Here is a 23985-nt window from a genome sequence, read left to right on the forward strand (position 1 = left end):
ATGGCCTTATTTGTTTTCTAATTCAGGGCAACCGGGCAGCCATTGATTTGTGATATATAGGGCAACTCTCTAATAAGAATGTTTATTAAACCCCAACATCATTTCTTTTGTGTACCAGCATAAAGCCAATTACTATATTTGCAGAATAACTGTGGCTATGGTCACTTCACTGTCCCCTGAAAAGTAACTCTTTTGTTCTGTCCCCTCTCTCAGAAACGAATTGGCACCCCCTCCTTCTCCTCCAGCTCTTCCTCTTTTCTTCTCTCCTCTGTTGCTCAAGCCAGGAGCCCAGGAGTCGTTCTTGGCACCTCTCTCTTTTGTTGAGCCCCACATTTAATCCATCGTCAAATCCTGTTATGATCCACTTCCATAATATGCCTGGAAGCAATCCAGGTCTCTCCACCTCCAGTAGATACAAGCAATCCATGTGAGTGGCGCCCCCTAGAGCTCATGGGTACACAGCAACCCTGACCAGAGCTGCAGCCCCACTGCAGGTTTATCATTTCTACCCTGACTCTAGCCTCCCGGTCTTCCTGCTGTTCTCTCACAGTGTCTGCTCTTCTCCTCACACTCCTTCCTTCACACAACACAACTTTAAACCACCACTAGAGCCTTTTGCACTTAGAATGAAACCCACACTCCTTCACTGAGCTCTCATGACCCGGCCCTTCCTTGTCTCCTCTCCAACCTCCTTTTCTTCCATTTTCTCTCTTGCTGACTGGCTTCCAGCCACGTTGGCCTTCTTTCTGTTCCCAGAATTTGCCACTCTCCCTCACCCCATCAGGGCCTTCACACATATCTTTATCCCAACTAAAACATTAAGCTTGGGGCACCTGAGTGGCTCAGTTGGTCAAGTGTCCGACTTGGGCTCAGGTCATGATGTCGCAGTTGGAGCCCCACATCAGGCTCTGCGATGACAGTGCAGAGTCTGCTTGGGATTCTCTTTCTCTCTCTCTCTCTCTCTCTTCCCCCCCCTCTCTCTCTCTTTCTGCCCCTGCCCCACTGGCATGTGTGCATGCTCTCTCTCTTTCTCTCAAAATAAATAAATAAACTTAAAAAAAAAAACACATTAACCTCATATTCTCAGGGCCTCCAGTTTTTCATGGCCTATCTCAGCTTGAATGTCACTGCCACCTCCCAGAGATCTTTCCAGACCACCTTTTGTTCAGGATCATAGCACACTGTGGGCTTCCTTCACCGGGGCCTTCCCAATTTGTATGGACCAATTGACTCATTTCTTGTGCCTGTTTACTGCCTGCCTTTCCATGACACTGTAAGCTCCTGAAGGCAAAGACCAGGCCTGCATCCACCACCCATGTATGCAACCCCAGCGCCCAGCACAGTGCCTGGAATACAGCAGGCTCAATCTGTATACTCGAAGTGAGTACATTAACTTGCACACTGTAGAGAGGCACACCTGTGGTACCACCACTACCCCCTGGAACTTTTGTTTCCCTTCCAGTTTGACCACAGACTAGTGGTTCTCAAAGTGTGGTCCCAACCAGCAATCAGCATCACCTGGGGATTTATGAGAAATGTAGATTCCCAGCCCACCCTGGACCTCTCAAATCAGAAACTCTGGGGGTCAGGCCCAGCAACCTATATTTTAACAAACCTCCTGGGATTCTGATGCATACTCAAGTTCAAGAACCACTGCCCTAGACAATTCCAGAGACTCTCATTCTCCAACAAAATAAAGCATGTTCTACTGGCTCTGAGGGTCAGTTCTAGGTGATAGGTTAAAATTAAGAGAAAAAACAAAAGAAGTCGGAATTTGAAGCCAAATGACTTTGGAAAACACTGTGTTCAAGAAAGTTAAACACATTTCCTCACGGCAGAAATTCTCATAGCCTTTAATATGGCAATATGCACTGTAAATCAATAACACAAGGAATTTTGCAGGAGTACTTCCCAATTTTATTTAGCCACAAAACTTCTTTCTTCCCCTTCTAAACACATGTCAGATTTGTTTGAGACTCTGAGAAACACACTCTGGAAAATGGTATCTAATGTATTCTTCCCCCCTGCCCAAATCTTTCCACCATCATTCCAATTCACTGTGCCTACAACGATATTAATAATGTCTAAGTCATTGGCAACAACTGTTTTCAGCTTTGTGCAGCTTTATCTCTTTTGCTCTCACTCACCTTTGAAAATAAATGCTTAATATTAAGTACATATTCATACACATACGTTTAATGTCAATAAGAAGAAATCCGATCTTTGTTAAAGCCAAAAATGTCTATAAAGAAAGTGTGGCAGAATGGAAAATGGTGGCAATTTCAAGTTGAATTAGAAAAAGAGGCAGAGTTTAGGCTCTTGCTCTGTATTGGAGCAGGCAGTAATGAGATTCACTTTTTAGACTGTGAGAGAAGAGTCCTCTAAAGAGCATTAGAGGACCAACTTCATGCCTGGGGCTCTGGGAAAGCCTTGGTTTTCTTCCTCAGTTGAATGGGGATGGGGAGGGCATTCCCAATGACAGAGGGGGCGGTAAACTGCACAGGTGAATGAAGAATTATCGGTCCCAGCTGACAATCAGTAACCTCGAGAAGGCCGAGCCAGCTTGGAAATAGGAAGTTAAAATATTCATGCCAAACATCCAGTGTTTACTTAATCAGGGCTAATGATTAGCTTCTTAATGAAATTTTACAAGCTCAGTTGAACACAGAAAACATTGGCTTCTCTAAAAGAAAATAGGTCTGTTTGTATTGTAATCAAACATCTGGAGCACAGAAACCCCCTAACCCTCAGTAGTACAGAGGTGGCTCCATCTGGGGACTTCCAACCTTTCTGGAAAGATGAATGCGGTCAACCTGTGAGGACGGAGGGAGAATGGTGACCAACAAGTCAGCCATGAGCACATCCACCACATTCCTTGGTTTTAAAACTGCAGGATTTAGCGCCACAGATCCTGACATAAACTTTGGGCCTTTGTGCAGCTGTTAGGTAGAGGCCTGGATGTCCAAAGGAGCTAACACAGTCAGCGTTAATTCCAAAATGTGTTTGGAGGGCTTTGCAGAAGCAATCTGACTGGAGTTGTTTCTGCACTTCTGGCAAACTCTTCCTGCTTAAATTATAGGTAAAATTCAGTAAAACAGGGGAGGGAGGGATGAACAGGCAGAACACAGTGGTGAAACTATTCTGTGTGATACCATAATGGTGGTTACATGTCCTTGTACATTTGCCAAAACCCACACAGTGTACAACACCAAGAGAAAATCCTAATGTAAACTATGGACTTCGGGTGGAAATAATGTGTAGATGTGAAAATGCAGGTTTATGGAGTGTAACAAATGTACGCTTCTGTTGGGATATGTTGACAATGGGAGAGGGTAGGCATGTGCGGGGACAGGGGATATAAGGGTACCTTCCTTCCTCTCAATTTTGCTGTGAACCTAAAACTGCTCTAAAAAATAAAGTCTATTTTTTAATTCAATAAAATTAAAAGTTTCTATGGGTGCCTGGGTGGCTCCACTGGTTGAGTGTCTGACTTTGGCTCAGGTCATGATCTCACAGTTCGTGGGTTCAAGCCCTGCATCAGGCTCTGTGCAGACAGCTCAGAGCCTGGACCCTGCTTTGGATTCTGAGTCTCCTTCTCTCTCTGCCCCTCCCCCACTTGCATTCTATCTCTCTCTGTCTCTCTCTCTTTCTCAAAATAAATAAACATTAAAAAATTTTTGGAAAAAAAATTAAATTTCTAAACATCTTTGTATTCATACTTTATATAATATTGAGAGAACATCATTCACCCAAATAATAAATCACCATCATTACTTGGAGAAGGAAGTTACTAAAGATGGTAGGTGGGCTTAAAAGTTCTCCCACCACCCCCACCCCAACACCTACCCAGGCCCTTCCTGACACTGTTGCTGAGGGAGGAGACTGCTGCACTAAGAGTCCTGGCCACACAGGGAGTGTGCAGGGACAGAGCATTTCTACTTCTACTGTGGAACTGACCATCTCCTTTGACAACTTGATTAAATATCTGTCTCAACCACCTGATTATATAACCCAGGAGGACAAGAACCCTGCCCTGTTCATCTTAAATTCCCAGCCCCTGGCACAATGCCAGGAATGTGGTAGGTGATGCTCAATGTCTGCTGATTGAATAGAAGTGAAAACACCATGCTCAAATAGTTCTTTAACTGTCACTTGTGTGTTAAATATTTTCTTTAAATATTCAAGTTTAATAGGGCCCAAGGAAATTACCAATCAAATTTAGGAAATACATAACAAGACCCATTTTGAAATTGCTAAATAGCTAACTGAAGTTTGACTACATCTCTAGAAACAAGATATCCACTCATAGCCCCCATGGATTTTTATGAGCAAAATGCAAAACAGGGTCAATCATGTGATCTTTCTAGAACAATTTCACATTGACCTAAGGACTACTGAGTCATTATTCAAAATTAAAGATGGTAAAATCTTCCTTAACTTTTCAATTATACCTACAAAAATCTACAAAATGCTTTTAAAATAAAACCTTGTTCTCTAGCAAGTATTCATTCAATAGGAAGCTTAGAAGAAGGATATTTAAATGTGTACTAAAGAAAACCCAGGCACTGGAGTAATTCTGTACCTATGTCTGAAGTCAAATTGTCATATTATAGCAAAAACAGACTTCTCTGACATTTACAATCTTATCAAAAACCAAGAATTCTAAATATTACTATAAAGCACCTCAACATATTTGTCCCTAGTTTTTCCCTTCTTGAAGGAAAAGCCATTAAAGCTTTACTAATATGGGGGAACTATATATTGAAATATGTGATTTACCTCTGGAGGAATTCTATTTTCTTTTCTCCTCCAGCTTTATTGAGGTATAATTGACAAATTGTTAAGATATTTAGAGTGTATAACATGATGATTTATAGATACATACATTATAAAAAGATTCCCCGCATGGACTTAACACATCTCTCACCTCGCATACTTAACCTTCATTCATTCATTCATTCGTTCATTCATTCATTTTTAGATTCCAAACACAAGTGATACCATGCAGAGTTTGTCTATTTTTTTTTCATTTAGAATAATATCCTGCAGGCTCATCCATGTTGTTGCAAATAACAGGGCTTTCCTCTTTTTTAACTGAATAATATTTAGCTGAACAATACTCCAGTGTGTGCGTGTGCGTGTGTGTGTGAGACGTTTTCTTTATCCATTCATCCATCCACAGATACCTAGTTTGTTTCCACACCTTGGCTACTGTTAATAATGCATATGCTATGAACACAGGAATGAAGATATTTCTTTTTTTTTTTTAATTTTTTTAATGTTTATTCTTGAGAGAGAGACAGAGAGCAGAAGGCAGGGGAGGGACAGAGAGAGGGAGACACAGAATCATAAGCAGGCTCCAGGCTCTGAGCTGTCAGTGCAGAGCCCAATACGGAGCTCAAATTCACGAGCCATGAGATGGTGACCTGAGCTGAAGTCGGACACTTAACCGAGCCACCCAGGCACCCCTGAATGCAGATATTTCTTCAAGATAATGATTTCATTTCTTTTAGAAATATACCCAAAAGTGGAATTGATAGATCGTAGGGTAGTTCTATATTTAACTTTTTGAGGAGTCTCCATACTGTTTCCAGAGTGGCTGCACCAGTTTGCATTCCCACCAATAGTGCATGAGGGTTCCTTTTCTCCACATTCTCACTAACATCTGTTGTTCCTTGTGTAAAAATATTAACCATTCTGACAGGTGTGAGGTAGTTAGTATCTCATTGTGGTTTTGATTTGCATTTTCCTGATGATTAGTGATGTTGAGCACTTTTTCATGTACCTGTTGGCTACCTGTATGTCTTCTTTGAGGGAAATCTATTCTTGCAGTACCAAGAACAAAATCACAATTCCTTGAAAAAGAGAATTTTATAAATAAATGTGTTCAGTGATGCTGCATAAAAATCGCTATCTAAAAATACCATTTATAATGATTTTATTTTTACAAAGAGGATAATTGTTATTGAACAAACTTACGTGGTTCCCCTTCTAACTTATTTTTTTCCAAGTATACAATTCGGTAAGTTTTTAAATATTTTAATTGTGGTAAAATACACATAACAAAATTTACCGCATTAACTTTTTTTTTTTTTTTTTTTTGGAGAGAGAGAGAGAGAATGAGCAGGGGAGGGGCAGGAAGAGAATCTTTTTTTTTTTTTTTAAGTTTACTTATTTATTTTGAGAGACAGTGAGCATGAGCAGGGGAGGGGCAGAGAGAGAGGGAGAGACAGAATCCCAAACAGGCCCTGTGCTGCCAGCCCAGAGCCCAACTCCAGGCTTGAACCCAAGAACCCTGAGATCATGATCTGAGTTGAGGTCAAGAGTCAGACGCTCAACCCACTGAGCCACGCAGGTGCCCCAAAAGAGAGAGAATCTTAAGCAGGCTTTACACTCAGCATGGAGCCCAATGAGGGGCTTGATCCCACAAGCCTGGGATCATGACCTGAGCTGAAATCAAGAGTTGGATGCTCAACCGACTGAGCCACCAACAGTTTCACAAATGTGAAACCCCATTAACTGTTTTCTAACCCATTTCTAGAATTGGTACAATCGTTACCACAGGTTAAACTCAGAGAGTCCCTCACAAAAGAAAGGTAACATATAGCTGATATTAAAAAGCTATGGCCAAAAATAGATCCACTGGGATAAAATTTTAGAAGGAATACTGTAGGAATATGAAATATATGAAGTAAATGTTTCTGTATTCACATAGATAAATCTCAAGCACATAATGTTTGAAGAAGTAAGTTACAGAGAATATATATATAGTTTGCATATGTAATTTTTTTTAGAGAGAGCGTGAGTGCACATGTGCATGTGGAGAAGGGAGAGGCAGAGGGAGAGGAAGAGAGAGAGACTCTTAAGCAGGCTCCACACTCAGCTCAGAGCCTGATGTGGGGCTCCATCTCACAACTGGGAAATCAAGACCTGAGCAGAAATCAAGAGTCAGATGCTTAAATGGCTGAACCACCCAAGCACCCCTCTAATATTTTTTGCCCCCCACTGTCATATTTCTAAAGGTACACACGACCATCTATTGTTCTAGAGTATGTGTACACAATGCTCACACAGAGATACAAAGGTATAAATAAAATTGGATTGCATAAAGACAAGGATGGGGAAGATATATAAAACTTCAGGACAGTGGTTCCCCCTGAGAAGAGAAGCAGGGAGAGAGGTGATGCGTGAGGAAGCCTAAAAGAGGCTTCAGCTCTGTTCACCGGTTCCTAGCTGGTGCCAGCCCCACTGAAGGAGAAAGGGATTCATCAGGAACAAAGCCACATCCAGCTCTCACAGAGCTGACATGCTAGTGGAAGGAGATGGACAGAAGACAAGCAAATAAATACACTATGTATGTCAGGTGGTGAAAACTGCTAGCAAGAAAAGGTTAGAGGGGAGGTTTTACATGGAAGATTGGGGACGGTGTCCCAGATACGGTAGTATTTATGCAAAGACATGAATGACCCAAGAACCACGTATTTATATGGGAGAAAACCTCGACATCTATAAAATTTCGTTTTGTGTTTTTTCTTAAATATGGCAAAGTGTTAACATTTTTTTCCATCTCAGTCATGAGCTTGTGGTTGTTTTCTGTTTGAACGTTTTCATAATAAAACGAGATTTAAAAAAAAAGAAAGTGCACTACCATCAATTCCTGAAAGATTAGGATGAAGGACATTAGACATCTCTGAATTCCTTCCAAATGGAGTATCTTAAGCCTGTGACTGTAGATCCTATTTCCTAAAGGGTCCTGCAAGTATTCAGGCCCCCGCTGAGAAACAGCCAGTAATTGACAATGCTGCCTGATGATTAGGTTATGCTTGCTTGCTTGCTTAGGTATACTTATCCATCCATCCATCCATCCATCCATCCATCCAACCACCCACCCACCTACCCACTGATTGATCGATTGATCTATTTTCCTATCTATCTATCTATCTATCTATCTATCTATCTATCTAATCTGTCTTTGCTTCCTAAGTAAATTGCATGTCTATTCAAACACAGTGTTCCCTATTTCAAAGGAAGAGGGAAGAAGATGAAAAGTCAATCCTGCGCATGTGCTTTAAATAGGGAAAAGGGCATATATCCAAGTAAGTGAGGATGCAAGACGTTAATCAACATGAGGAACTGATGACAAAAGACGGGACCTCTGTGAGCGGGAGGGAAAAACATGCACAGTCTGTACTGATGGGCTAGAGAGCTGTCATTTTTTACATGCTCCAATGTCACCCTTCCCCTTCCCTCCTTCCAAAGAAAGGGATTAGTATCTTAGTGATGTTCTATGCCCACATGCACAGCAAAGTAGGGGAGAATCACAGCTATGTGAATCCCTCAACCCTTTTTCTTGGAGATAACATAAATTGACTAAGAAATATATGAGGAAGTATATGGGCACAAGTTCTAGTGCTACACCCCCAGTAAGTACTTAATAAACACTTGGTGAATGGATGAATGTACATCAGGTTGCTCCTGGCAATATTACATAAATACTTTTCGTACTAGAAGCATTTCCTAGGTCACAAAAGTCTTTCATGAACTGTGGCAAAGACTGCCGGTTTGCCCCCACATCTTTCTTTCATCATAAATGTAATAAACATAATAAATAATAAGCTGCCTTTTAACTGAGTACACAGCCACCTGATGTGGTTCTGTACAATATGTGAGCAATCCTTAGTGGAAGTATCCTTAAAGAGAACGGGTACACCTTTTTTCCACCTTCCTCCTTTCTCTTAGCTGGAATCTGGATATATAATGATTGGAACTCAAGTGCTCATTCTGGGCTATGAGATTGAAGCCACCTGCTAAGAACAGCAGTGCAAAAGGAAACAAAGACTGGGTCCCACACCATAAAGTATCATGCTAGTCCTGGGCAGCCTGGCTCTAGACTCATATACAGGAAACAAACAAAACTTCTATTTCGTACGAAAATAAAGCTCTATTTTATTAAAAGCTACTATTTTACTATTATCTTTTTTTTTTTTTTTTTTTTTTTTTTTGGTCAAAAGCAGTCAAATCTAACCCTAACAGATACACATTTCATCTCCCTAGCCATAACCTTATAAAAAGTTTGTTATAGTGGCCATTTTATAGATAGGGAAGTGAGGCCAGAGCATATCAAGAGGCTTCTGCCTCTGAGGTTAGCCCAGTACTCTTCTCCCTCCATCATAGGTGCATTTTGGTGGGACTGATATAGATTATGTAGCCAACCAATAAAACATATCAAGCATGGATATACCAGGTTTGTTGTGAAGGGGCTATACCAGAAAGTGAATGTGTGCATGTGTGGGTAGGGAAAGCCAGGGAGGAGCTCAGGAAGGGACTAGAGGAGAAGGAGAAGGTAGCCTGTATTACTTCAGGATGACTTTAGAAAGTACACAGCAAGTACCCATAACTGTCCTGTACTAACTGCCAGGAATGGCCTTTTAAGCAGAAAGTTGGCAAGTGATGTGACTATAACCAGCTATGCAACCTCCTGGAGAAAAATCCCACCCCTCCCCCAGGCTTCTACCCTAATTGAATAACATATCCACTTAGCTCTTTGTATTCCTTTCTTTTCTTTTAAAGTCAGTGGCAATAATAATAATATGTCTATAAAACTACAATTGGAAAGTCCTCTGGCTGTCATAATGATACAGTTATTTAACATTTGAAACAGAAAGTAATATATCCTTGGTAAAAATCAGGGCCAGCACAACTAATCAAACTAAAATATACCTTATATCCTTTTAATTTAAGCATGTCTTTTAAGAATAATCTGAATGTGATCATATCTGCCTAATTCATTTTTAAAATATGAGTTATCTCTTTTCCACAAAGATTTAAAATTTTTTTCTGATTACAAGTATATTCTCAATGTAAAATAAATTGCAAAATGAAGGAAACCATGAAGTGTCTGGAAACTTGTATTAATTTATCCTAATTGAAACTAACGATCAAAACCTGAATAGCCAAAGCAATCTTGAGAAAGAAGACCAAAGCTGGAAGTTTCACACTCCCTGATTTCAAACTACAGAGCTATAGTATTTAAAACAGGACAATATTGGTATAAAACAGGCAGAAAGATCAATGGAACAGAACAGAGAGCCCAGAAATAAACCTACATGTATATGGTCAATTAATTTACAACAAAGAAGCCAAGCACATACAATGGGGAAAGGTCAGTCTCTTCAATAAATGTGTGGGGAAACCTGGACAGGCACATGTAAAAGAATGAAACTAGACCACTACTTGCATCATACACAAAAATTAACTCAAAACACTTAAATGTTAGACCTGAGTCACACAGATCCTAGAAGGAAAAATAAGAAGTGGTAAGCTCCTTGACGTTGGTCCTTGGCAATGATGTTTTGAACCTGACACCAAAGACAAAGGCAACAAAAGCAAAAACAAGTGGGTCTACATCAAAGTAAAGAGCTTCTACACGACAAATTATCATCAAAAACCAAACAAACAAACAAAGAATCTAATTCAAAAAAGAGGTATTTTTCCAAAAGACTACATATGGCCAACAGGCACTTGAAAAGATGTTCAAAATCACTAATCAGGGAAATGCAAATCAAAACTACATTGAGATATCACCTCACACCTGTCAGAATGGCTATTATTGAAAAGATAAGAAATAACAAGAGTTGTCGAGGATGCTGAGAAAGGAAACCCTTGTGATTGCTGGTGAGAATGTAAACTGGTGCAGCCACTATGGAAAACAATTCATAGGTTCCTCAAAAAAAAACAAAAAACAAAAGTAGAACTACCATATGATTCAGCGATTTTACTTCTGGTATTTATCCAAAAAAAAAAAAAAACCAAAAACTTGAACTCAAAGAGATATATGCACCCCATGTTCACTGCAGTATTACTTACAATAGCCAAGATATGGAAACAACCTAAGTGTCCACTGATGTATGAGTGAATATAGAAAATGTGGTGTGTGTGTGTGTGTGTGTGTGTCACACACACAATGGGAAATTATTCATCCATAAAAAATGAAAACCTTCCATTTTCAACAACATGGGTGGCCCTTAAAAGCATTATGCTAAGTGAAATAAGTCAGAGAAAGACAAATACTGTTTGATCTCACTTATGTGTGGAATCAAAAACAAAACAAAACCAAGCTCATAGATAAAGAGAACACATTGGTGGTTGCGAGGTAGAAGATGGGGCGGGGGGGTAGGCAAAATATGTGAAGGGGGTCATAGGATACAAACTTCCGGTTATAAAATAAATAAATCATGGAGATATACAGCATGGTGACTATAACTAATCATACTGTATTGCATACTTGAAAGTTGCTAAGAGAGTAGATCTTAAAAGTTCTCCTTAGGGGGAAAAATATTTTGTTACTATGTATGTAACAGATCTTTACCAGACTTATTGTGGCAATCATTTTGCAATGTATACAAATATTGAATCATTATGTTGTACACTTTAAACTATACAATGTTACATGTCAATTATATTTAAATTTTTAAAATTATCTTTCCATAATTTATGATATGAAATGTTCATATAGCTAAGTAAAAAGAAATGCAATTTTAGGATATTGCCATCTAGAATCTTATACATTTTCAGTCTTCAATATCAACAAAGGGAGTCCTCTCTGAAATTCCTGTAAAAGGGGAAACATGATAGTAGAAAAAAAGAACTCTACTGAGGTGACAACAGCTCCCACCACCATTCCTCAGGCTCCTGCTAATACCGTAGAAAAGACCCTAGTGACATAATACAAAATGGGAATACCTCCCTGCCTGTCATTGTAGGTAATAAGCACCATGTCACTGAAGTATGCTCTACACTTATTCAAACAGACAAATACAACAAGTGTATTTTAAAAGTCATGGGGCGCCTGGGTGGCTCAGTCAGTTAAGCATCTGACTTCGGCTCAGGTCATGATCTCAAGGTTCATGAGATCCCCCTGCATCCAGCTCTGTGCTGACAGCTCGTATTCTGTGTCTCCCTCTCTCTCTGCTCCTCCCCAGCTCACATTGTTTGTCTCTCTCTCTCAAAAATCAATATAGAACATTAAAAACAATTTTAAAAAATAAACAAATAAATAATAAAAGTCATATCCTGGGGTGCCAGGGTGGCTTAGTTGGTTAAGCATCCAACTCTTGATTTCAGCTCAAGTCATGACCTCACAGTTTGATTCATGAGATTGAGCCCTGTGTCGGGCTCCCCACTGTGGAGCCTGCTTGGGATTCTCTCTCTCCCCCTCTCTCTCTCTGTCTCTCTCTCCCTCCCTCCCTCAAAAATAAAAAAAAAATTTAAAGTTATATCCTTATACTAAATATGAACAACTCTGGAAGCTAGTTTGTTGGCTTGTGTGTGTGTGTGTTATATAAACGTATTTGTTTTTACCTCTTACCAACATAATACATGGTGAGTGCAAAAAATACTAATAATATATAAAGGAACAAACAAAAAAGCAAAATTCCACTAACCAATTTCAACTATAATTAAACTTTTGAAGAATATTCTCTTAGACCTCTTCTTCTATTTGTATATACACATGATATACTTTAACAACTGATTGTTTCATTCATAAACATATCTTGAAGAACTTATCTATCAATAAATATATGATATAAATAAAAACTGACATAAGCTATCCTTTTTAAAGCTAGTATGAAGGGGCACCTGGGTGGCTCAGTCAGGTGAGCATCCAACTCTTGATTTTAGCTCAGATCATGATCTCACAGTTCAAAGGTTCAAGCCCCACATCAGTGTGCAGCCTGCTTGGGATTCATTCATTCTCACTCTCTCTCTCTCTCTCTCTCTCTCTCTCTCTCTCTCTCTCTCAAAATAAATAAATAAGCCACATATGATAGTATGATATTACCACATATATATGTACTGTAATATATTTCAGAAATAAAGTACTGGTAATTCCCAGTTTCTTGTTATTATAAACCACCCAGAAACAGATACATTTATACAAATTGCTGTTTGGTGATTTCCTTTAGGGAATTTTCCCAGGAGTTGTGTTGCTGTGTCAATGGGTGTACACAATTGAATGTTGATACAGACTGCCAAACCCTTCAAAGGTGAGCACAAATTAAACTTTCCCCAAAAAGGCATCAGAGTGTCCCTTCAACTACACCATCCCTGAGATCTTATTTTCACCTCTGCTGATCCAACTGGCAAAGCATGGCTGCTTTATATGAACTCCTCGATTTAGGTGAAGTTGAGCCTGGGCACCCTTTTGTATGTTTTGGTTATCTGCATTTTTTCTTTGGTGAGTGCCCTCTGTATGTCCTCTGCCCATTTCTCTATTTGGAGATTTTTCTTTTTCTAAATAATCTACAAGAGTTTTTTATGTACTAGGAATCTCAATGCTTTTTCACAGATAGCATACGTATCTTTGATTTATCTTTTAATCTTGCTTTTGGTAATGATTTAATATACAGAAGTGCATAGTTTTTATATATTCAAAAGTATCCACATTTTCCATCTTGGTTTTTATCTTTGTTATTATGCTTAGGAAGTTCTTTCCCACACCAAGATTGAAAAAAATATTCCCCCTTCTTATATTTCACTACTTTATCTTTTTATTTTCTACCTCTAGATTTATCTTCGTATAGGAACTTGGGAGGGGGGGGGAAGAAAAAAGGAAATTAGGGAAGAGTTCAGCTTTTTACTAGCCAGTTGTGTCAATATTCTTTATTGATTAACCCATCTCATCCCAGTGGTTTGAAACACGTTCTTTATTTTATACCAAATGTCCATATACACCTGGGTCTAATTCTGGATTCCTTGTTCCACTAATTTGGTTGCCTGTTCCTGTGCCAATAACACATTGTTTTATTTTTTTTGTCATTTGTTTTAATAGATTTTATGAAACTCCCCCTTTGTTGATTTTAAGTTTTATTTATTTTGGAAGAGAGAAACGGGGGGGGGGGGGGGAGAGTGGGAGGGAGAGAGAGAATCCCAAGCAGGCTCCAGGCTCAGCACAGAGCCTGATGCAGGGTTCAATCCCACAACTGACTCCAAGATCACTACCTGAGCCAATATCAAAAGTCAGACAGATGCTCAATCGACTGGGCCACCCAAGCACCCCTGATATTCTTTTTAAAGAGTCTTCTCACATGTTTATTCCTCTAAATACTAAAGTTTAGAACGATCTTGACAAGTTTCCCCACCCAAAGTCCTGTCCCCAAATTCAACTGTATTTATATATGTATATATACATATATATGTATAACTGAATTTATACATTCAGTTCAAACAATTGAGTTTTATCAATATAAGAAAAATATAGCTCATTTATTCATATTTGCATCCTCCCCTCAAACATAATATCTAATGTGAAAAAAAGAGCCATAACCTTTTATCTAGAGATGTCCATATTTTCATGCTATTTACAATATGCATCTTTTAATTGAAAGATTTTTCTTTGTGCTATAAAAATGCCTAGCAATTGCAAAGTAATACTAATGCCATTACATTTGGAGTGTTTCCATAGTTCCAAACAACGATCTCTATTATTTGGAGGGTGCACAGTGTATATACCCTTGTAAGATTTCTCATTCACAGCGGACGGCTCTTCTACCTCCAAGGTCAGTGCTGGAGAAATGGGGCCACGAGCTGCTGGGAATCCCCTAGAGGATCATTAGGAATGATGCTAATCAGACCTGCCTTCACACATTTTAAATGGCCAAGAAGCCACATCACTGCAGCCTGCCCAGTGCCGTCTGAAGGTTATGAATCATTCTCTACAAGACACAGGTCATGGCTTCCAAACCACAGCCCCACATCCTGGGCACTGGTCCAACGAGGAGCAGGAGATGGGACAGTATTGCCAGGCACATGCTGAGAGACAGGCACCTACCCTCAGCACAAAAAGCATCCCTCCCAGAGCTATGAAGGGACCACCAGCCTCCCTACAGGCTAACGAGCCAGAAGTGCTGTCAACGTTTGAGGAACACAGGCCACCACTCTCTCCAGAACACTGAGCCACTGGCTTCACACTTTAGATTTCCAGATACAGGTGGCCAGAGAAACCTTTACTGCTGAATATTTGCTGATCTCATCCACGGTTAGTAAAACGGTGGCCTGCAGGCCAGATTTGGCCCACAGACATGTTTTCTTTGGCCTCAACAATGTTGGATCGCTTTTTGGAACCAATATTTAAAAATTTAGAGATTTCCTGTATTTTCTCTTAAAAACATAGGAAGTCTGGGCCACACTGGGCCCGCGTTCCTGAATACCAACACTCAGAGCTGAGTGGGTCAGTGTGCTTCTATTAGTTATGAGACTGGAGTTTGCCATCCCAGCCTCCTTGTTCCCAGCAGTTTCTGATTTAGGTCTAATTTAGAGAGTGCTCAGATCTCTAAGCCAACAAAACATCTCAGGTTTTTATCCCCATATCAATTCTTCATTAAAAAAAAGAAAAAAGAAAAAAGTCAAGCAACATATATGTAAGTGACAGAAAACACACAAAAATCTAGAAGCTTAAAAGGCTGGGCTATATAGTCTGTATTCCTAATGTTCTAGGGAATCTGACATGATAGAATCAAGCTGAGAAAAACTTAAGGTATTAAATTTATCACTCAAGGCTCTTTACACTTTTTTTAATGTTTATTTTTTGAGAGACAGAGACAGAGCATGACTGGGAGAGTAGCAGAGAGAGAGGGAGACACAGAATCGGAAGCAGGCTGCAGGCTCTGAGCTGTCAGCACAGAGCGTGACACGGGGCTCAAACTTACAGACCGTGAAATCACGACCTGAGCCGAAGTCGGATACTTAACCAACTGAGCCACCCAGGTACCCCTGACTCAAGGTTCTTTAGGTAGAGCCATATTGCACCCTTCCGGGTGGATTCAAAACATATGTTCTATTTTTAAAAGAAATAGTGCAAACTTCCAGTTATAAAACAAATAAGTCATGGGGATGTAACTATAGTTAATAATACTGTATTGCATATTTGAAAGTTGCTAAGACAACAGATCTTAAAAATTCTTACACAAGAAAAAAAACTTTGTAACTATGTGAGGTGATGGATGTTAACTAGACTTACAGTGATCATTTTAACAGAAAGAAACATTGCGGGGAGACTGGGTGTCTCAGTGGGTTGAGCGTCTGACTCTGTCATGATCCCAGGGTCGTGGGATGGAGCCCGGCTTAAGATTCTCTCTCTCTCTCTCTCTCCCTCTGCACCCCCGCCCCAGCTTGCACTCACTTGTGTACTCTCTAATAAAAAATAAAGAAATAGTGCAACACCCCTACACAAATGGACACTGAGTGCATATTACAAGCTTACTATTGGTAATTCGTCTTATTTCTTTTTAGAAAATTCATCATACATTGTTGGTACAGTTCTTTTTTCTCACTTGGATCTTGAGACTAGCAGGCCACCTCACCCAAGTTAACGCTTATAGTTAAAAACAAAAGCTTTAATGGTTGTCTCCCCTTTTTTCACTGTAAGTCCCCTACCAACGTAAGCTTAACGTTCACCTCGTGATTTATTCTATTATATTCACATATCATCCCTTCCTATGTTGGAATTGGAGAGGACAAGCAAAACATGCCAATATTCTTGGGCTAAATCCTATTAGAGAAAATAATAAACATTAATAGCTTGACAAAACCATTTTGTTGTAGAAAATAGATGGATTAAAATAATCAACTTGGGAACAACCCAACTATAAAAAAAACATTTTTGAAACTACTGGAACAAAATAAAATTGAAAATGCACTGGGTATTAGAAGATAAGGAATTATTGTTGATTTTGTTTGGTATGATCATGGTTGTGCGTGCATGAGTGCACATGTGTGTATTCATAACTGTTACTGATATTTTAAAAAAGAAATAAACACCATGGGTTTGCTATCATGTGGGACTTAAAAATCTTGGAATTGTAGTCCTTCACAGTTGTAAGAGACTTTAAACATCACCTAGTCCAGGCATGGGAAGGAGGTTTCATTTTAAAGGCTAACTCCAACTTAATAGTGCTGTCCCAAGAAGAAATTTTGGTCTTTAAGACTCAAAGAAAAAGAAATGCCACAAACCATTAGCAAGGTCAGCTCAGGGCACATGAGAGGGTTGACTGGGGCCATGTGCTACAATTAGTCTCCTTTAGAACCACTTAGAACCACCAGTCTAGTGGTCTTTCAGGGAGCTTACTACTTATTATTAAGTCAGCTCATTATTTCTTTAGACAGCTCTGTCCATTAAGTTATTTCTTCTATTTCGAGCTGTATATCCATTCGGTACCTTACAACCACCGACATAATGGTAAGTCTAGTTCCATTTTAACTTGACAGCATTTGAACTATTTGAGGCCTCAAATTCTCCTGTTCTTCCCAGGTCTAAAACATCACCAGCTTCTTCAGCCCCTCCTCGCATGGCATGGTTCCCTCCTGGTCTTTACCACTCACCAATGACAGGCACTAATTATCTCTGTACCCATTCCAGCATGGCACAGTGGAACTGTCTGTTGGTGTCACGTTGTCATAGCATAATCCTAAAAATGACTGTATTACATTCAAATTTGGTTTTCAGGCTCTATGCATTCATTTTGAATTCAGATGCTCTACTTTGAATTCTAGCTCAATTTGTTAGTCTGATAAAGCCTTCTAAAATCTTTCTAGTTGTCGACTACATGTGGGTCAATTTAAATGAATTTCTCAGAGTGTACAACTTGCCTTCCCACATTTCCTGACCCTGGCATGCCACCAGCCAGAGAATCCACAAAAAGGACTTCCTGGTCCTTCAGTGGCTCCTCAAATCCATCTACAGATTTGCAATCTTACAAAGAAAACTTTTAATCTTACAACTGAGACCTGAGGGACACTAACCAAGCCAGACACTATTTGACAATGTACCCCCTCATTGGCAGATAGGAAAAACAGGCCACCACAAATTGGCTTAACATAACTAATAAAGCAAGGTTTAGTCATTCATTCAACATGTGCTCCAAGGACTGAAGTAGGAAATTGAGGAAAAGAGAATGAATGACATAGCAACCATGTCATCAAGCTCATAGTCTCTCAAAACTAAATAGCTCAAGTAAAGTGATCAGTGAGGGACAAGGAGCTATGGGAGGTGAGAGAAGAGGTAGGTTTCTTTGACTGGGTTGGGAGGTGGCAGAAAAGGCAGCAAAAAGGAAACAAGAATTAGGACAACTCAATGGAAGAAGCAATAGGTCTGGAAAGGCAGATGGGATGGGAACAGTGGAGAAATGAGAAAATAAATACCAATGGGTTGAATAACTTTGTTCAGTTCACACATAGGGTCCATGAATACTGCCAGTGGGAAATCAAGATAGGAAAAACACAGAGAGGCAAAGCTGAATGAGACTGCTTCCCATATCAGGAGCCCCTAATCAAGGGATATTCATACCAAAGAACAGGTGACCAATCAAAAGACACAGGAAGGTGGGAAAGAAAAAAGAAGGCAAAAAAAAAAAAAATCAGAACCTAGGACAAAAAAGAAAATTTAAGTGAATAAATACGGTAAAGAGATAAAAGCAAAGGGTGAGAAGAGAAGAAGACAAATATTGTCCTCCCACTAACAGGAGGCTCCTCCGTTATTTATTTCCCTTCCTTGCCCTTTAAATGTACTGGTTAGTGGCCTCTCTTCCCTCCTGAAGTAAAGCTGCAGACTTAGATCCCTAATCCTTATTTGTCTTCCATCTCCATATGCCCTTCATTAACAATCACTCTCCCTAAACTGCCTAATCCACCCCTAGCAAAACAGTCAACACGACTGATCCCCAGGTAGTGTTGGCCAAAGAAAAGCATGGCATTAAGAGAACAACTCACTGTCTCCAACGTACCTGATAAGAGAGCAGGGAATTAAGTGAGGTTCTTTACACTCACCCGAGGGAAGGGAAAGGGGGATATGAAGAGAGGGTCTACAGAAGTGACAATGGAGGAAAGGGACCAGGACCCAAGGAGCCACACCATCACTGGAAGGAGGTCAGGCATTCATTCATTTATTGCTCTTCCTCCCTCTACCCCACCCTTCCCTGATGCAGGGTATCCAAAAGCCCACACACACAACCTCCGCAACAGCATCCCTTAGGTGTCAATTTGCCACATCACTTCATCAGTCCCTCATGATTAACCCAGACCCCTAACAGTGTCCTGCATTTTCCCTTTCAAAATATATGTCAATAAGATTCCACATTTGTTGGCTTCTCTGCCATGTCACAAGCCCATGAGGGAGAGAGCAATCTCACTGCTATATCCCTAGCACTCAGCACTGGGTCCGAACTCAGTCAGTTACTGTTGAATGAGTAAGGCACCGCAAAGACAAGTAAGTGTTATCCCTTGAGTTCCCTAAAATTCTGTAGTACCAAAAATTGATGTGGCCAAGATTGCTAACTATTCATGTTCTCCAACCTTTTGGGACACAGCTCTACTAACTTCCCAACCTCCCTTGTGGTTCAGTGCGGCATGGGACTGAGTTCTGGTCAATGGGCTGTGTGCTCAAGTGATTATGCCACTTCCAAGATCACCCATAAGAATTGTCCTGTGCTTTGCCTCCATGCTCTTTTTTCCCTTCTGACTGGCTGGACTGAAGATGAATCCCTTGGGTGACCTTGGAAGCTACGTGTTGATACCTAGGACCCTCTGTGGAAAAGAGCCACCTCTCTGATCTGTTCATAAGAGAACTAAACTTCTCTCATATCTGAGCAATTATATATTTAGAAGTCTATGTGTTACAGCAGTTAACCTATCTAATTCAGTAACACAATTAGGTTACAACTGAAGTTAAGCCTTCTTAACCTTTAATTCTTTTTTTTTTTTTTCAACGTTTATTTATTTTTGGGACAGAGAGAGACAGAGCATGAACGGGGGAGGGGCAGAGAGAGAGGGAGACACAGAATCGGAAACAGGCTCCAGGCTCTGAGCCATCAGCCCAGAGCCCGACGCGGGGCTCGAACTCACGGACCGCGAGATCGTGACCTGGCTGAAGTCGGACGCTTAACCGACTGCGCCACCCAGGCGCCCCAAGCCTTCTTAACCTTTAACAGCCAGCAAGTGTTTGCCACTTTCCGAAGGAGAAATAAAGGCCATTCAGAGGGCAGTGCAACCTTTCTTGATATAAACAGAAGCTTGGTTTGCTCATAATCATCAGGAAAAGATAGTAACTAACCTTGCCTTGGGCTTGCCTGGGCTTGGGCCAGAGCCACAAAATAAGCTAGGCAAATTCCGGTGATGTCAGAACACTGGACAGTCAGCTTGCTGGCCTCGGCTCCTCTCAGAAGGATGGGTCACGCCCCATAGGCTCTGGACAAATGCCTGACTGCCTTCTCAAGTAGTTTGGCCCTGGCCTCATCGGTGCTTACCTTGCAAAATGTCATAAAACATTGCCCTGTTGTTTTCAGTGCCAGCTGGGGAGAAGCTGCCAGAAGCTTTTTCAGAAAGCCACACCAATCTGCACTGCCACAGAACAAGGGCTGTACCAAATGACTCTCCCAAATGAAACATTCAGCCGACCAGACAGAGATTCGACCTCAGACATAATTCATTTCCCTGTAGCAAAGCTCTTCTTCTGCAGATGTGTTTGACTCTTTCTGTCGTTTCCACCTAACGCTAGAGACTTCAAAGAGAGCCCCTCTCCCTGATGGACTACAGCACTGAGGTAATTGACTTACATTAAGAGAATTAGTGGCATGGACTGCATGTAATTGCTTGTTCAATCTAGGTCTAGGAAACTATTACAAGGGTAAATCATTGACTAACTCTTTTCACTTTTCTTCATTGAAGCTTTGTTTATTTCAGGAACTTCCAGATCCAACCGTTCTGAATCTTCTGGGGGCCACAGACCCCTTTACAAATACTATGAAATGTCTTTACTCTTTCACAGAAAAAAATACATGTCCATAAGCACACACATGTATTACATATGATTTCAGGGTATCCGATTTACCCACTGGTCCCAGGTTCATGGACCCTCTAGTGCAGAGGTCAGCATACTTCCCCTCTGAACAGCCAGATAGTAAATATCTTTGACCTTCTGGGCCACGTACAGTCTCTGTCATCAGTTACTACCCAACTCTGCTGCTACAGTGTGAAAGCCGTCATGCCATGGCTGTGCCCCAAGAGAACTTGATTTATAGACATGGAAATCTGAATATCACATAATCTTCGTGTGTCACAAATAATTGTTCTTCTTTTCATTTCTTCCCCCAGCCATTTAAAAAATGAAAACCATTCTTAGCTGGTAGCCTGTACAAAAATAGGTGATGAACCATAGTTTGTCAATCCCTGTGGCAGAGCATGGGTTCTGGATGTAAAAATATGTCTTTATTTTTACTAACTTCTGATGGAAATTTCACATTTCCTTCCATTGTGAATGTAGGAAGCAATTCTCAGTAGTGTCAACAGTAACTGTGACTTGGTCACCAGCAGAAACCACAGGTATGTTCCTACCACATTAGAGTGGTCACAGACAACACAAAATATTGATCACGCTCCTCACTATTCTTCAGTTATGCTCATTATTGGATCTTCCATTGTATCTTGCTATTTAAATGTACTGACAGAGAAGCACATATATTATTCTATCACAGATTTGATATTGATATTTTGATAACTGTATTTGCATATGACTGACTTCCATTCTAACCATATATATTTTATTTTGTGGACTTAAAAAGAGAATTCTGAGCAGCAGCCCAGAGCTCTCACCAGATACCAAAGAGGTCCATAGTACAGAAAGGTTAAGAGGGCCTGAGCAGGCAAAACCTAGCATCTCTTACCAGAGCATTCACATCTTCGGTTTTGTGGATGAGCATCCGTATCTCCTCTGGATCACCGCTGAAGATTGCTTGGACCAGGGGTGGCTGTAAACACAGGAGAATTTGAATTAGAACTATACTTAAACACATTTAACTGCATTCAGATGCAGATGGCTATAAGAGGCGTTCCCCAAAAGTTTATTCAACAATAATCAATTGGCAGACAAAGATGAATATGGCTCAGACTCACCCACACTAGAAGTCTGGTGGGGGAGATAGCTGCATAGAGAAATAACTATAATGCAATTTGAAAGCCGTAACAGATAGTCACATCCAACCTGGGGCTATGAGTATGACATGAAAATCACCCATAATTGAAGACGTCCTTGAAACACACTTAAATTTCCCAGCAAGGAAATTACCAAATCTGCAGTTTTGAGCATACAGTCCCCTATAGTTCCCGACCTCTCATTAGACAATGTACCCTGGTTACCCTCAGACAATTCCATTTCTAGAGGATGTTAATGGCCATGTTTCTGGACTCGTGAACACTTCTTTTCAATGTTTGGAAAGCCTTTGAAATCATTCTCAAACGCTTCCCAGAGCTTAGCCAACACTAAAGGCACTGAGTGTTTCAGATGTGATTATATCCCTACTACCTGTTCAAAGTAAGTGGTATAATGGTGGGGTGGGGATCATGAAGGGGGATATTACCGAGCACTTATTATTGAACTCACCCACATTAAACAAGACCTGACAGAGAGAAAAGGGATTTATAAAGAGTGATGGAAACAGAACTGAAAGAGAAACTTGCTCTGCTTGGAGGGCAGGTAGGGTGAAGAGAAGAGTATATCTAGAAAAGCCTCATGGAAGGCACTATAATGAACGAGCATGAGTTTGCAAACCGGGAAGGAAAGACATTCCAGGCACAGGGATCAGGGTGTGCAAAGGTGTGCACATGCAAAGAACCTGATATCTCAGAAATGCTGCCATCAATCTGGTGACCAGAGAGTGGGTAAAAGAAGAAAAGTGGTGTGCTCTGGGGTTGATGTTGGGCTCGCCCCACGTGAAAAAGAATCCTGTTCAAAGCCAGCTCCACCACTTGCCAGCCATGTGCTGAGCCCACATCCTGTGTGTAACCTGGGGGTGAGCATGATCTTTGCTGTCCAAGCCCTCATAGGATTGCTATTAGGAACAAATGAGATAATACATGGAAAACCCTCTGTAACCATACTACCCTACACAAATAACAGATGTTCTTACTAATAAATGCTTGGGGCACCTGGGTAGCTCAGTTGGTTAAGCATGTGACTCTTGATTTAGGCTCAGTGATGATCTCACGGTTCGTGAGATCAAGCCTCTCATTGGATCCTGCGATGACAGCATGAAGCCTGCTTGAGATTCTCTCTCTCTCTCTCTCTCTCTCTCTCTCTGCTTCTCCCTTTCTCTCTCTCAAAATAAATAAACATTTTTAAACAAGAAATGCTTAACAACGCTACTGTAGAATATCTGACCATTATTTTTAAACTTTAAAAACTTTGGCAATTACATATTCTCTCTCTCTCTCTCTCTCTCTCTCTCTCACACACACACACACACACACACACACACACACCTTTCGGAAATACTTTACAGTAGTTCATGTCAGCAATAAGATGACAGCAGTTCCCCAGATGTGTCTGGCCATAAAAGTTATCTGAGATGCTTGTTAAAACAATATTCCAAGATCCCTTCCTTGGAGATTCTGACTTAGTCTATCTGGGGTGGAAACATGTGAATCTACTTTTAATAAAATGCTCACTTAACTCTTAGAACATTGGCCTAAGGTAAAATCATCAGCATCATCTGCCTCAACGTCTCCCTGTGCTATCTAAATGAGAATCCCAGTCCTCATTACCCCTATAAATTTTCTTTTCTCTTTTGCTACCCTCCTGTTGCCTTTCTTACAGGTTCTGGTGGTGTTTTGTGTTATTGGGGGGAGGCAATAATATAAGTATTATCAGTAGAATATAGTAAGACTCCTTGAGGAAACACTGTATTTAAAAAATTTTTTTAACGTTTATTTGAGAGAGAGACAGAGACAGAGTGTGAGCGGGGGAGGGGCAGACAGAGAGAGAGACACAGAATCTGAAGCAGACTTCAAGCGCTGAGCTGTCAGCACAAAGCCCAATGCGGGACTCTAACCCACGAACCTTAAAGTCATGACCTGAGCCAAAGTCTGATGCTTAACTAACTGAGCCACCCAGGCTCCCCAAAAGAAACACTATATTTAAAATGTCAAGTTACAGATAAG

General features: G+C 40.5%; 1 protein-coding gene across 11 annotated transcripts in view; it reads right to left on the minus strand.

The window, feature by feature from the left end:
• Positions 1-23985, minus strand: part of ANKRD44 (ankyrin repeat domain 44) — a 343429-nt gene that overhangs the window by 202491 nt on the left and 116953 nt on the right. For all 11 annotated transcript variants that reach the window (XM_045480606.1, XM_045480614.1, XM_045480610.1 and 8 more), the window contains exon 2: positions 21714-21797. In XM_045480606.1, coding sequence (XP_045336562.1) covers positions 21714-21797 — 84 coding nt within the window. The remainder of the gene's footprint in view (positions 1-21713; positions 21798-23985) is intronic.

This window comes from Leopardus geoffroyi, chromosome C1, assembly GCF_018350155.1.
Source record: "Leopardus geoffroyi isolate Oge1 chromosome C1, O.geoffroyi_Oge1_pat1.0, whole genome shotgun sequence".
Lineage (NCBI taxonomy): Eukaryota > Metazoa > Chordata > Mammalia > Carnivora > Felidae > Leopardus > Leopardus geoffroyi.